Source organism: Microcaecilia unicolor, chromosome 3 (assembly GCF_901765095.1).
Source record: "Microcaecilia unicolor chromosome 3, aMicUni1.1, whole genome shotgun sequence".
NCBI lineage: Eukaryota > Metazoa > Chordata > Amphibia > Gymnophiona > Siphonopidae > Microcaecilia > Microcaecilia unicolor.
Window position 1 is genome coordinate 83,301,617 of NC_044033.1, and position 15,262 is coordinate 83,316,878.

General features: G+C 41.0%; 1 protein-coding gene across 1 annotated transcript; it reads left to right on the forward strand.

The window, feature by feature from the left end:
- Positions 1-313: 313 nt before the first annotated feature.
- On the forward strand, positions 314-11,523 carry LOC115464271 (organic solute transporter subunit alpha-like). Its single transcript, XM_030194669.1, has 3 exons — positions 314-472; positions 9,268-9,354; positions 11,025-11,523. The coding sequence occupies exons 1-3, from the start codon at positions 314-316 to the stop codon at positions 11,481-11,483; spliced, it is 705 nt and encodes a 234-aa protein (XP_030050529.1). The 3' UTR covers positions 11,484-11,523.
- The last annotated feature ends 3,739 nt before the right edge of the window (positions 11,524-15,262 follow it).

The window sequence follows — 15,262 nt, forward strand, 5'->3', positions numbered from 1 at the left end:
GGATATATCTTGTAATGGGGATATATCTTGCACCATTATCCCATCTCAGAGAAAACAGCAGTATTTTTGTGTATCCAGTCTGCAGACCAGGAGCACAACAACCGTTAAGTTGTCACTGATGCTGATCATAGTTTATGCACCTCAAAACTCATTTCATGTTGTTTTGATAGATTTCCTTGAAAGGAAGTACATAACCAAATGAAATTGATAACACTCCCATTATGCAGCAAACAGCTTTAAGATTGCTCATTGCTTCGTCAAAGATGAAAATCTATTCATCTGGATCATAAATGATGTTGAGGACTGTCAGACCATGGATAATATGGCAGGCTACAAGACCACCTTCCATGAAGAATGGGACAAGATCCTTTCAACGGTCACAGAACATAACATGCCAGGAGATTCCACTGCTGTAGTCTGGAGTAGAGAGTTGCACTGGGTCCGAAATCATTCCTGCCCATCCCCGGCACAAGTAATCTCCATCCCGGCCTCATTGATTTGGTGGTAAGGTCTCATGTGCTAATCAGGTGGTAAGCATCAGCATGCATACACTGGTGCTTACCGCCCGGTTAGCACCAAATGGTAAAAAATGTCTACTGCGTGTTTTGTATGCGTGTCAAAAGTGGAATTACCACCCGGGGCACACGGTAGCTGGGCAGTAGTTCCAATTTGACACGCGTTGGATGTGTGTAGGCACCTACGCACCTTAGTAAAAGGACTCCTTAATTAGATAAATGCTCATATTCAGCCCTTAACCAGTTAAGTTAACTGGCCAACTCGTACCAAATTGTTTCAATTTGAAGGAGAAGTAATATCTATTGTGGATAATTTGAGGGATTTGGGTGCAATTGTAGATTTTAGTCTTAGCATGAGATTACATACTCAGAAAATTGTAAAGGATGTGTTGTTTAAACTGTGATTGGTTAGACATTCTAAAAAATTGTTCAGTAGTCCAAAGTTTTGTAATACCATGTTTTGACTACTGTAACAGTTTGCTACTTGGAATAACTAAATCTCAGTTTAAAAGCTCTAAAAATCGCACAAAACTCTTATTGCTAGAATATTGGTAGGTGCCAATAGATGAGCATATCTCACCAGTCTTGGAAGCTTTGCGTTGGCTGCCTAATGAATATCATATTAAGTTAAAAATCTTGCACTTAAGTATTTAAGGCGTCCTTTTACTAAGGCGCGCCAAAAAATGTCCTGCGCTAGTGTAGGTGCGTGTTTTGGAAACACACAGATCCATTTTTCAGTGCGCCTGTAACACAGGCCTTTTGGGGGGGGGGGGGGCGAAAATGGATGTGTGGCAAAATAAAAATTGGTACGCGTCCATTTTGGGCCTGAGACCTTACTGCCATCCATTGACTTAGCGGTAAAGTCTCATGCATTAACCAGGCGATAATCGTGCGCATGCGTACACAGCCGATTACCAGCCGGTTAGCGCCACGTGGCTTGAAAATAAAAAATATTTTCTGACACATGTATCGGATGCACTTAAAAATGGAATTACCGCCCGGGGCACGCGGTAGCTGGGCAGTGGTTCCAAACTGATGCATGTTGGACATGTGTAGATGCCTACGCACCTTTGTAAAAGGGTCCCTAAGATCTTAACTGGTCAAGTATCAGAAGTGCTGGTGGCAAAATTGCATGTGTATCAACCCTTGAGGTTTTTGAGATCTTTGTAAGTTGTACTTAGATGTGCCATCACATTGGGTTGTAAAACTGAATGAGTACAAAGCAACTATTTTTTATGTAGCAGGCCCCAGCATGTGGAACAGCCTACCGTTAATGCTTTAAAAAAAAAATCAGGAAGTAAAACAGTTTAAATGAGAGTAAAAAACTTCTCTTCATACAAGCGTATGCGGTGGCAGAAGATCAAAATTAAGCTGACAGAAATAATTAGATTGGAGTGATTAGATTGAAGCATGGGCCTATTAATTTTTTGATTCTTATACATTTTAGTTTGAAGTTTTATGTTTGTAAGAACAAATGCTTATTTTATGATTTTACGTATATATATTTTGTTAACCGCTGGGAAGTTTTGGATTGTGCAATATAGAAATGTTTAAACAAATAAATAAAATACTGCATAAATACCAGCTCTATCTTTGTCAGACTTAACTTATCCAGTTAAGAGCTGAATATCGAGACTTAACTGGTTAAGTGCTGGCCGTCTGCTCATACCCAGATATTTAATGCTGGTACCTAGGCATAATTTCAACACCAGTGTTCTGTATTTAAAAATGTTGACCACCACCACCAGCTGAATGTTACATTCTGAATATTTATCACTCAAATTATTTCTCAAACGGAGAAGAGCTACAAAGTTTTATATCTATATATCCCCAAGATGGCTGACCAAACATCTGCAGGGAAATTTTAAAAAGATTGCCCCAGTTGCTACAATTTGTGGTGATAGTTGGGGAAAACGTCCTATAGAGTTGGATATTCCCTAATACATCTGGAAAAACATGCACTTATACCACACAAGGAACTATCTTTTTTGTCTGTAATAGGATTTAACTGTAACTTTAGTAGCCCAGTGAGTACCAGCCGAGTTATGTAAAGAGATTTTTGAGGATTGGCTTCTGAGGTCAGAGCTGGGGTCAACAAACTGGAAGGCTGAAAGGCACAGTAAATCCACTTATTCGGTACATTCCTCCAATCCAATAAATTAGGCCAGACCAGAAGGTGCAATTCAATCCAAGGAGATTTACAGTCACAAGAAAGATAAAGGCATTTTCTATACTTACAGGCTCACTAGAAGTAATAGTAGCAGTAATAGCTCTGGTAAGCCCTCTGTTTTGGAAAGAAGTTCTTTGCACACAATCCTTTACAGTTGTTCTCTTCCTAGACCCAGTCTCCAGAGGGTTAATTTGAGGTAGATGATGTCACAGGGAGCTGGGCTCTTGGAAACTGCTAGTACACAGTCCTGGTAGCTGATCCCTTCCTCGATGGAGTTCACTGCTGAGATTCTCTGGCCTGGTATATATATATATTTTTTTTGTTACAATCCCCAGGACCAAAGTCCACCACCCTAACCACTAGGCCACTCCTCCACTCTCTCCTGGATAGATGATTTTACTCTCTCTCCTGGATAGATGATTTTACTGCTCCTCTCTTTCTTTCTTCTTCTGAAGGCTATGTGGTAGTCTGGTGCAGTGGCATAGCTGGGGGGGGGGGGGGGCACAGGGGGAGCGGTTGCTCCCCCAAACAGATTTTAAGAGAAAGTGGTGCCTATGTCACTAACTTTTCCTCCCGGCTGCTGCCTTCTTCAGTCTGCAGCAGCCTGGAGGAACCATGACCTTCCCTTCCTGTCCAGTGGCGTAGCTAGGGGGGGGGGAGGCAAAGCACAGGGGGAGCAGTTGCTCCCCCAAACAGATTTTAGGAGAAAGTGGCACCTATACCACTAACATTTCCTCCCAGCTGCTGCCTTCTTCAGGCCACAGCAGCCTGAAGGAACCATGACCTTCCCATCCCCTCGCTAACTTACTCATGCCACTGCCTCCCCGACTTGGCTGCGACAAAATGAAACAAAATGAAGCCATGTACTGGGCAACAGCCCTATGCGCACCACAGCTGCCTCTGCCAATTTCCCTCCTCCACTCCTCCCCCCCCCAAGATGTAACTTTCTGTTTGAGAGGTGACAGAGCGGAGAAAGGAAACCGGCAGAGGCGCCAGTGGTGTGCATAGGACTATGGCCCAGTGCACAGCTTCATTTTTGTTGCAGCAAAGTTGGGCAGGCAGCAGCGCGAACTAGGAACTTGACATCAAAAACTTGAAGCCATTAGGTAGGGCTCCCTTTCCCTCTTTTCTGCACACCCATTATCCTTCTTTTCTCAAAACCAAGGAGCTGCTCTATCCAAGTTGTCATTTATTTATTTTTATTGTTGGTAGCATTTTTATTTTATCTCAATTATATTTTTAAACATGTTGGCTTATGCAGCATACAGATGTACACAGAGGAAGAATTGGTTTCATCAGTTAAAGTACTAATTTGTTCTATATTTTAAATCATTGTGTGAGGGGCTGGTTATAGGTACTCCCTGTATTCGTACAGAGAATGTTTATTTTTTACCTAGTAAAGAAGCACCTGATTCTCATAACATGATGTCTGTTTTGGTGGCCAGCAATCAGACTTACTAATTATAAGCACAACTTTTTAAAAAACATTTATTAGGTTGAAACCTGGGGGCATTTAACATCTTTTTTTTATTTTTTACTTTGCCTACATCAAAAGAAAAAGATGGCATGTGGGAACTTGCTCCTTTTGTTTTGTGGATTGCAATGATATATTATAAAAATGCACTTGCCTTTTTTATTAGTACTATTTCTCAGAGAGCTATTGAATGATAAGAGAAGGACTTCCTTCACACAGAAGTTCTGTCCAGTCAGTCTAAATGTGCCACCAGTTCAGCACCCTATTAGGTTCGTTCAATAGAAAATACATCTGTTGGCTCAGGCTGCTTGCTATGTGAATATTCATATTACTGTTTCAGTATTGCTACCAAGTATTACATATTAAGGGCATTGCTTTAAACTTTCTTTTAATTCATTTATCTAGTCCTTACATGGTTTTGCTTTTTAAACCCAAAGGTGAATCCTAAGGGTGGTTGAACAATTAGGTAAAAACTGTGTTGTTTCTGACTTTACTTGTTTTGGACTGGTTTGGGTCCTGCTGATCTGCTATCTAGAATTTAAGAAGATGGAAATGAGAAAATAAAAATTAAATTTTAGATGTACTCTGTATTTACTTTTACAATGTGTGTATGGATGCCTGTTCTGGTGTGTGCATATGATAATATTTGAATAACTGTCTATACTTACAGTTGTGATTTCTGAATATGCAGCATCATTAAAGGGCAGACTTTTAAATGCCCATTTGGGTATATATGCTAATCTCAACTTTGTCAAATGTTTCAGACATATCCATGTACTTGCTCCCATGATATAACGGAATTCTATTATTCTGTCTCACTGTATTCTCAAATGTAAGCCACATTGAACCCATGTTTGCTTGGGATAATGTGTGATATAAATGTAAAAAAACAACAACAAAAATTCCTGTATTTTCCACCTTTTTTAAGACACTGCCTATTCATCTGGATGGTGATGGCACAAGGAAAGCAAGTTTGGTTCAATGAAATAACCTGTTCCTTAGTTGGGCTCTAGTATTACCATATTGAAAATGTAGCCATACCATGCCTCTGTGGTAATGTTCCACTAATAAGTTAAACGAATAAGTGGATTTCTTGAAAGGATTATATAAACTTTGGATGCATGAACTAGGGCCAAAATCATATACTTGTTTATTCAACATCACAATTCCTTATGTACAGCCAGAAAACAACCTACTAGGGTGGATAGTGTTCACAATGAGCTCCTTTTATTATTGACCAGATAAAAGAGAGTTTTCAGTTGTGGCAAAGTATGTCATCGCAAGAATAAAATATAAGAAAACCAATGGACTGCATTAGGGGCTTATAGCCCATTTAGTTATGTTTAAACAAAAGAGATTCGCATGAAACAAAATATTTATTTTTATTTTGACTTATAAAACCACTTGCACCTGAACATGCCTCAAAACAGAATAATCCATTTGTGTATCTGAAATGTAAACTTCTACAAAACAGATGAAGTGAAGATGTGATTCCATGTGCCCCAATGAAAGGAGAGTTTAATTTAATCTTATTTCCATTTAAATTTAATATATTCCATCTTTATAACACCAGGCTTCCAGTCAGCTGTTGAAGAAAAAAAAAATACAGAGGTCAGGACTCTGCAGAGGATTTTGCCTTATATGGGAAGGCTAGAGCTAGCAGATCTTTCTTGGAGGAGTCCTATTGCCAGAGGGAGAGGCTCATTCTTTCCATTAACGAAGTATCATGTTCCATCCCTGCTCAACTCCCCTTAGGGATCCTCCACACTTAGTAGATCCACTGTCTTTAATTCTATCAGCTTCTCATCAGGAATCCTTCCCCAACCCCTCTCCTTTGGTTCTTTTTTTTTAAAATTTGGCTCGTTTCCTTCTCCTTTCATTGGGCTCATTTGGATCCAGGACTGGAATCTGGATGGCAGGGTGGGGTGTGGCAAGGGGCAGGCATGTGCCCTCTTTTTTTCTTAGGGCAAATATGGTAACCCTATGTACACAGCTATTTGCTAGTGGGAACATAAAACGAAAGATCAGTGCCAGACAGATGTACAGAAGGAAAGAAAGAAGACAAGAGGCGAGTGAAGAAATGAAAAGGCCAACCTGGAAAAGAATTTAGAAGGCTGACTCATGGAATGTGGAAAAAAAGACTGGGACCAGCCCAGTTAGAAAATTAAATTCCCAGACAATAAAGGTAGAAAAGAAAATTTTATTTTTATTTAATATTTTGTAAGGACTGAGATGTACCTGCTTTGTAAAATGTACATTTTGTTTCTATTTTTATTTTGCAAAGTACAGGAGAAAATGCATTTCTGTTTCTCTTTTACCAGTATTACACTGTTTATAGAGTCTGGCTTTCTTACGCAGAGAGGAGGGGGTCTGTATTTCAACTTTTGTCTGTATGTATTTTTTGTGGCTCCTTATTCTGTATTAGATTAGTAGCATCATGGAATGTTGCCACAATATGGGTTTCTGCCAGGTACTTGTGACCTGGCTTGGCTACTGTTGGAAACAGAATACTGGGCTAGATGGACCTTTGGTCTGGCCCAGTATGGCTACTCTTATGTTATGTAGATTAGGGTATTTCCATGTTCTACATGTGCGACTGAGATGAAAGATTCTGCTAGCATGTAGTTTCTTTGTAGGAATGTGTAACAATGCAGCTTGTTTCAGTTTCCCAATAGTAGGTATATTGGTGTTCTAGAGCCCAGTGTAATATATATATAGCACTGTCTTTTCATAGGTGGGTTAGGGCTGTTATGGTGTGGTACGTTTGGTGTTCTAGGGCAGTGTTTCCCAAGTTGATCCTGGAGTACCCCCTTGCCAGTGAGGTTTTCAGGATATCCACAATAAATATGCATGAAATTGATTTGCATATACTGCCTCCATTACATGTAAATCTCTTTCATGCAGATTCATTATGGATAGCCTGAAAACCTGAATGGCAAGGGGATACTCCAGCACCACCTACGGAAACACTTCTCTAGGGCTCAGTGTAATATTTGTAGAACTGTCTTTTCATAGGTGGGTTAGGGTTGTTATGGCGTGGTAAGTTTTCAGTACAGGTTTTGGGTGTCTTTTTGCAGGGCTTTGTGCTATTTCACAAAGTGTCTGGCCCTATTTGAAAGTGGGTTCAGCCGCTCTGGGGCAAGGGCTGCTTTTGGTGGCCCTTGTCACCCAAAATAAAAATGTTCAGGGCTAGTGGTCTCCACATCCTGTAGAGTCACCACATAAACAAAAGCCCATCTGATTTAAACAAAGTGTCTAGCAGTGGAAGGAGTGTGTGTGATGTTCCTGAGGTGATGGCCACAATTTTAATATTTTTAGTTTGTAGTTAAGACAGGTTGCCTGCACTGGCTAATCTGGGGACCTCTTCTGCGTCTTGCCTCCCCTGATGTAACTTCCTGTTTCCTTTTAGGCAGGATGCAACAGAGACAGCCTGTATTAATCATTGCCCACCACAGCCACTGCACCTGAATAACAACACAGGCATTGCTGTCTAGCTGACACCAACCAGCGCCTATTTTATAAAAGTCTGCTCCCCCTGATGTCACAACCTAGCTATGCCTCTGCTCTGTATTATACCTGCAGAAAAAAGTTTTAATTAAAGCCTTCCTAATCTTTAATCTGCTAGACAGTGACTAAACCCTATTTAGTTCATGGTATCAGGCTGCTGTATGACTTCCAGCTCTGCGAAACAAAGGTTTTACTCTTTGTACTGTAGCTGACATCACTTTTTCCTTTTTTTTTATTTTTTATTTATGAATTTTTCAATTTCTTACAAGTATAACACTTGTTACAGAAAAACAGCCAATCCTAAATATTTAAAGCAACAAATTTAAACAAGAAATAAATTTAACAGCTTTCTTAGACCTCAAATAGGAGGGGGGAGTTACAAATCAGTGGAGATTTAAAGATACTATTACAAAATTATACATAATGCAGTTTATGTGTACAATTCGTCCCACATCATTTTACTAAATCTACATGCAGTTGTTTCATATCCAGAAAGGATTTCAGCTGTTCTGGGTCATAAAATACATACTTTATCCCACTGAGCTTGACCAGGCATTTGCAAGGATATGCTAACAGAAATGAACCACCTAACTTAAGGACATCCTGTTTCATTACCAAGAATAATTTTCTTCGTTCCTGAGTTACCTTAGTAACATCCGGGAATATCCACAATTTAGTTCCATAAAACTGTACCTTTGAATATTTAAAGTACAACTGACATCACTTTTTCCTATTCTGCACCAGTCAACTCACTGTCTGACCAGCTGCTTTACAGGATCCTGTGGTATTTAGCTCCATGTGGGAGCAGCCAAAATTAACAAGCTCAAAAGTTACCCTGAAATCTGGCCCAGTGTCTCAGGTGCAATTCTAGCTGTGCACTGCCATGTAGAAGGTCCCCATTTTGATCCCCATTAGGAATTTCATGCCCCAGGCCTGCTGGGAGATGGGGATGCTGTAGAGGCCACATTCACAGCTCTCAGGGATGAAGGAGAGAGAGATTCTTGGCCATCACTTAAGGGTGTCACCTAGTGGCCAAATTCAGAGCCCATGATTGCAGGGGGTTCAGAAAAACTGTTACTACAACCACCAAATAGGTATGTTTACTAAGGTTGTTGGCGTTTTAACCCACCTGTAAATTTAAGGTGCGTTAAAACGTTAATGCGCCTATACATTTCTATGAGTGCATTAGCGTTTAACACGCGTAAACCATTTGCGCATGTTAAAAATGCTAACACACCCATAGCACCGCTTAGTAAACATAGGCGTTGGTGGATTGAAGAGAGAGGATATATATGGAGAGAGAGAGAGAGAGAGAGTAACTTACATTGGTTGCCAGTACGTGGACAAATAGAGTTTAAGGAGGCAGGTTTGGTGTTTGAAATTATTCATGGCCATTGCCCCTATGTCCATGTCCAGTTACTGATATCCCTGCTGCCCAGTCTGCTTCGCGGTTTGGATCTTTATTAAGATTGGTCTTTCCATCTGTTAATCGAGTTTGTTCTAAACTCTTCCATGAAAGTTCCTTTAATTACCAATCGAGTAACATCTGGAGTTTGATTTCAGTCCAAATCCAGAACCTATCTATTTATTTGTTATTTCAGAAAGCTTTAAAGACATGCATTACAAATGAAGGCTCAGTGGAGGCGGAGCAGATCACAGACCTGATTATGAGTGAGCATGAGCAGAAGGTACAGAGGAGCAGAAGGAAACTGTTGCATCAAAAAAAAAAAACCCCAAATTAAAAAACAACAAAAAATCCAAAAACAAACCGTCATGACGTTCCTTTTAAACAATGAAACAGAGGTGCTCACTCAGGCTCATTTAGGGACAGCAACATCCTCATCTTTTTCTTTATCACATTGTATAGAACATGTCCACAGCATACCCTTGATATGGGGATCATAGTTACTAACTAACATTACTAATTAGTGCACATTAAAACAAGTCCCAAAATGGGACCGAGTTACTATTAATGTGCATTAACTATGTTAATGCATGCAAATCCAGTAGCACACATTAATCACTATGGCCCCTGTGTTCTTTTCTCCTCACTGTCCCACACTCTGTGCTCTTTAAGTCAGTGACAAATGTCGCTTTATGTACTCATTAGACCATTCTGGTTTTAGTCACTGGACTGTGAGATAGCCAGCAAACATTCAGGCAGTGGCCTGGGCTATGTACATCTCCCCCATTTGCAGACATTTTTTTATTTTACAGAAAAATGGAACCATGAAAATAACTGAGGCTTACACGGGCTTACCGCTTGCTATTCCAGAACTACTGCCGGGCTACCGCACCAGCCTGGTGGTGGTTCCTGCCCCCAGCGCACGCCATTCCAGTACTATAAAAATATTTATTATTGTTGTAGCACCGGTGTTTACCTAGCAGTAATCGGGGCAGTACCACACGCTGCCCGGTTATCGCCGGGTTAGCGCAGGAGCCCTTATCGCCACCTGAATGGGTGGCGGTAAGTGCTCCCTCCTGAAATGGCCATGCAGTAAGTGGTTCACATACTGCACGGCCATTTCTTTAAAAAACAAATAAACTCAAAACAGCCTTTTACCTGCTGCGGAAAAAGGGGGCCCTCAGTGCGCATCAAAAAAAAGTGCTGATGCTAGCGCAGACCCCCTTTTACCGCAGCTTAGTAAAAGGGGCTCTGAATGTGATATTTATTTGAACAGCTCTAGACTTGGCAGAGTGTGCTATAGCAGCATATAGTGATGGGAAAAGGTGTTAGCTTACAGTGACACATCCTGTGCACTTAACAGAAACTATCAAGGTACTTCCAAACATTGACCATGCGCTGAGGGCCCTGTGTCCTGGGGTCACAAAGATATGATGTGAAAAACCTTGGTGGGATAACATCTATAACAAGTGAATCAGGGAGATGGAGTGTGTGGAGAAGAGTGGTGGGGTGGAGACAGGGGCAGGAGAACCCCTCTTGGTTGGAGGCCCCATAGGAGCCAACATTTCAGAATGATTTGAGATATTAAATCCATCACGAATTAGCCTTCCTTGGACAAAGAGAAGGTATCTGCTCAATATTGGGGGTGCTCACGCACCCACAGTTCCCAGAAAAGTTAATACTAATATCTGACACAACCCCCAGATTCTCTAGTAATGGGCAAAATATTGGGGGGGAGGGGGTCTGCAGAAGAAAGTAACAGTATTTTCAAGCTAACAGATATAATTCTTTCTGGATATTGCTCAGCAAGGCGTAAAAAGTGTATATTTTGGATCTCACTTAATATACTGGCTAATCTACTGTAGTGCTTGTGCCAAGAAGTGAATTTTGTGGGTTTTCTCCACAGTTAGTTATTATTTTACTGTCGTGTCTTTTTTCTTCTTCATTATATAGTTAAAAGGAGCTTGCTGTCGGGCATTACCCATTATTAATGGAGCTGCAATTTGGATTAATTGCTTCATTGATATCATTACTGTCATTGCTCTGTGGCCTGTCGTAATCATGTTTACCCAAGTCAAGGTCCTTCTCAGTTGTAAGAAGATTATCCCTAAGTTTGCACTCTACCAGTTTATCGTCATCCTCAGCCAGCTTCAGACTGTCATCATTAACATCTTGGCTATTTCTGGCACTATTGCTTGTGCGCCGCCTCTTGCAGCATCTTCCAGAGCCTCTTATATGAGCCAGCAGCTCATCATCATGGAAATGTTCCTGATCACTCTGCTTTCCAGGGTTTTCTACAGGAAATGCTATGATGAATTAGAGCATCCAGAAACTGCAGATCAAGAAGCCAAAGACAACACACAGAACACCAAGATCAGCCTGAATGGCAAAGAAGGGCCTCAGAACATATAGAAGGTGGATCTGCTCATTTTGCACTAGGAAGTTTGATGGACACAAAACTTGTAACAATATAATTTCTGTGGGATGTATCTGTATTCATTTCTTGAATTAACTGATTTTACTTCTATTAACTTTGAGTATTCTAATTATGTAATTGTAGACATAATACATAATTGCCATACTGGGTCAGATCAAAGGTCCACCAAGCCCAGTGTCCTGTTTCTAATAGAGGTTACATGTATGTGGTACAGTGCCCAAAAGTTGCAAGATTCCATGCTACCTACCCCCAGAGATAAGCAGTGGGTTTTCCTGGGTCTACCGTAATATTAGTTTATATGGACCTTACCGCCAGGAATTTGTCCAAACCTTTTTTAAACCCAGTTACACTAACTGCGGTTACCACATCCTCTAGCAAAGAATTCTAGAGCTTATCTATGCACTCGATCTGCAGCCCCTCCTTACCTCTCTACCCTCATCTCCCCTTAAGTTCCTACCCGTAACCTCCGCTCTCAAGACAAATCCCTCCTTTCAGTACCCTTCTCCACCACCGCCAACTCCAGGCTCCGCCCTTTCTGCCTCGCCTCACCCCATGCTTGGAACAAACTCCCTGAGCCCATACGCCAGGCCCCCTCCCTGCCCATCTTCAAATCATTGCTCAAAGCCCACCTCTTCAATGTCGCCTTTGGCACCTAACCACTACACCTCTACTCAGGAAATCTAGACTGCCCCAACTTGACATTTCGTCCTTTAGATTGTAAGCTCCTTTGAGCAGGGATTGTCCTTCTTTGTTAATTTGTACAGCACTGCGTAACCCTAGTAGCGCTCTAGAAATGTTAAGTAGTAGTAGTAGTAGTCCAAACCACATAACAGATAAGTGCCAAAGCGTCATTAAAAATGCAGATATATGCATGAAAAAAAAGTTAAAATAACATATAGACAAGAGAGTTTTTTTGAGACTTGTGAGGATGCTCGCCAGTTTGTTTACATTAAAAAAAATCATTTTCAAAAGTTAACGCTGAGCAGCAAGATACCTACTACAAAATATGCAGTTGAGATATCGAGTGTCTGAAGTCTTTCCCTCTCATAAATTATAAAATTGGAGTTAGATAAGAAGACTTTTGTGTAAACAGTGAATAGTGAATGAGACTTCTGTGTATACAGCCTTAGTGGAGTTTAAATAAATAATATTGTGTAATTCAGGAACAGGGCCGAGCCAAGGGTCTGTGGCGCCCCCCCTGCAAGGGATCGGGTGCCGGCGCCCCCCCCCCCCCGCAGACAAGCAGTTGGAGCACGCCCCCCCCGTGAAGATGATCGCTGTCCTCTCTCCCCTGCCCTCCCACTCCCATGTCCCAACTGCCCGCCCTCTTCTCCCCCCAACAAAATCTCTTTTAAATTTACCTCCGTCCGGCTGGCAGGGCAGCAAAGGAGCAGCGTCAGTGAAGGAGGCGGCGCTCCCGACGTCTCTACTAGTCTTCCCTTTGCTCAATGTCCCGCCTTCTTCTGACGTCAGATTTTGTTGGGGGGAGAAGAGGGCGGGCAGTTGGGACATGGGAGCGGGAGGGCGAGGCAAGCATGGCGCCCCCCAGAGGACGGCACCCCCATGCCTCGCTTACCGCATTGGCATGGCCCTGTTCAGGAAACAAAAAGAAGTGTGTAAATGGGTGAGATGCACCAGGGCTGGCTTAACAATTAGGTAGACCAGCACTCTGAAGAACAAGGCAATTTATTAAAATAAGAACCTGACATGGCCACATTTTGCCCAAAGGCTGCGTCATAGGATAATGCTACAACATAAACATAGGTCATCAAATTAAAATCACAAAAAACATAAATAACAAATCAAATCTAAATCATAAAAATCCATGCATTTCTTAAAAACACATGAAAACAGAACAGCTAGTAAGCAGACATAGGTCATGCAATCTTAAAAAAAAATGAAGCATATCAAATCATGCTTTGAAGTAAAAAACCAATGGAACCAGGATAGAATGAAGAACAAGCAGATAAAAATGTGAACACAAGAAAACAGCTGTGTGAGTGATACAGTATGAGCCAGTTGGCAAAGTATGGTAATCACTGCTGACAGAGTGATATATAAAAGTGTGTGAAACTGAACTAGCAAATGTGGCAACATGAGACTGAAATACAAACATGAGTGTGGTGTGACAAGCAAAAGTGAACAATTATAGGAAAATATTGTCACACCATACTCATGTTTGTATTTCAGTCTCATGTTGCCACATTTGCTAGTTCAGTTTCACACACTTTTATATATCACTCTGTCAGCAGTGATTACCATACTTTGCCAACTGGCTCATACTGTATCACTCACACAGCTGTTTTCTTGTGTTCACATTTATACCTGATCAATCGTCACTCTATCCTGGTTCCACTGGTTTTTTTTTTTACTTCAAAGCATGATTTGATATGTTTCATTTTTTAAGATTGCATGACCTATGTTTGCTTACTAGCTGTTCTGTTTTCATGTGTTTTTAAGAAATGCATGCATTTGTATGATTTAGATTTGATTTGTTATTTATGTTTGTTGTGATTTTAATTTGATGACATATGTTCGTGTTGTAGCATTACCCCCTGATGATGCCTTTGGGCAAACTGTAGCCACGTCGGGTTCTTGTTTTTATTAAACCGCCTTGTTCTTCAGACTGCTGGTGTGCTCTTTATTTTGCACCTTTGCTGGGTTGCAGATCACCTGCCTCTTTTCTGTTCTGCTTAACCATTAGGCAGACTTGGTGGTGACCTAGGGAGCGACAAAGAGCAGCAGCAGCAGCATTCAAAGCAAACAATAAGTTTTGACTGTCAAATAAACTCAAAGAACCATCTGCCTGTATGATCACCTGGTAAATGGCTTTTTGAAATTGCCCACATATATATGTAAATGACTTTTTATACAGTAAAATACCAAATGCATAAAAGGATGCTCTTTGGCATCAAGGTACATACATACTTGCCAGTGGGCAAACACATGGTTAGAATTTGGGCATAGCATGGGCATGCAAGTATGTATGTAGATTATAAATGCTATAATTTATGTGTGAACTTGCAAAATCTAGGTACAGACATTTACATCAGCTATAGGAGTGTAAATGTCTGCACCTGTAATGTAGGTGCACTTATACTAGTATTTTATAAAGAAATGTAAAGTAAGTGTCTACTTTTCTTTGTAAAATAGCACCTGTATTGGGGTCTTTGTAGGCACCTACCCATGGCACTCTGTACCCTCATTATGTGTATATTGTATAGAATGTTGAGGTCCAATGATGTATCTTTGTAAGTTTGTTCTTTGAGGAATGGTATGGAGGTGATCATTATCATTCAGTTTGATAATTAAATTCTTGGGCGTGGAGCTAGGGCTCAGCAAGTTAATTGAAGGAGGCATAAAGCTGAAGGATCACCTCGTGCACCAGCCCTGACAGAGGTGCTCTGTCCAGGCTGTGGCTTTATGTTTGCTGGCTTCCTCCCAGTCCAGTAAGTGGAACCAGAATGTCCTGTTGAATAGATAAAGTGCCATTTGTCCCTGACTTGCAGAGAACAGAAAGTAGTCTAACAACCAGAATAAATTTTGCACACAAAGATCAAAAGTATGCATATGCTTTTCCCTATATGTCGTTCCAATTTGAAAAGTACCCCAGAGTATAGGAGCCAGCTCTGTGGATGCTTGAGTACTCCTAATATTGAACAAACTCCGTAACAGTGTTTAGAGAGGGGTAATTTCCATTGAGTTTAGCACCCCAATCATTTGAAAGTTGCCTCCTATGCCCGTGAGAATTTAT

What these genes read in the sequence shown, in the direction of transcription:
- LOC115464271 (XM_030194669.1), top strand. Translation starts at nt 314, where the DNA reads ATGGATAATATGGCAGGCTACAAGACCACCTTCCATGAAGAATGGGAC. An exon ending in CCTGCCCATCCCCGGCACAA is followed by an intron (nt 473 to 9,267) that starts GTAATCTCCATC and finishes TTGTTATTTCAG; the next exon opens with AAAGCTTTAAAGACATGCAT. An exon ending in TGAGTGAGCATGAGCAGAAG is followed by an intron (nt 9,355 to 11,024) that starts GTACAGAGGAGC and finishes TTCATTATATAG; the next exon opens with TTAAAAGGAGCTTGCTGTCG.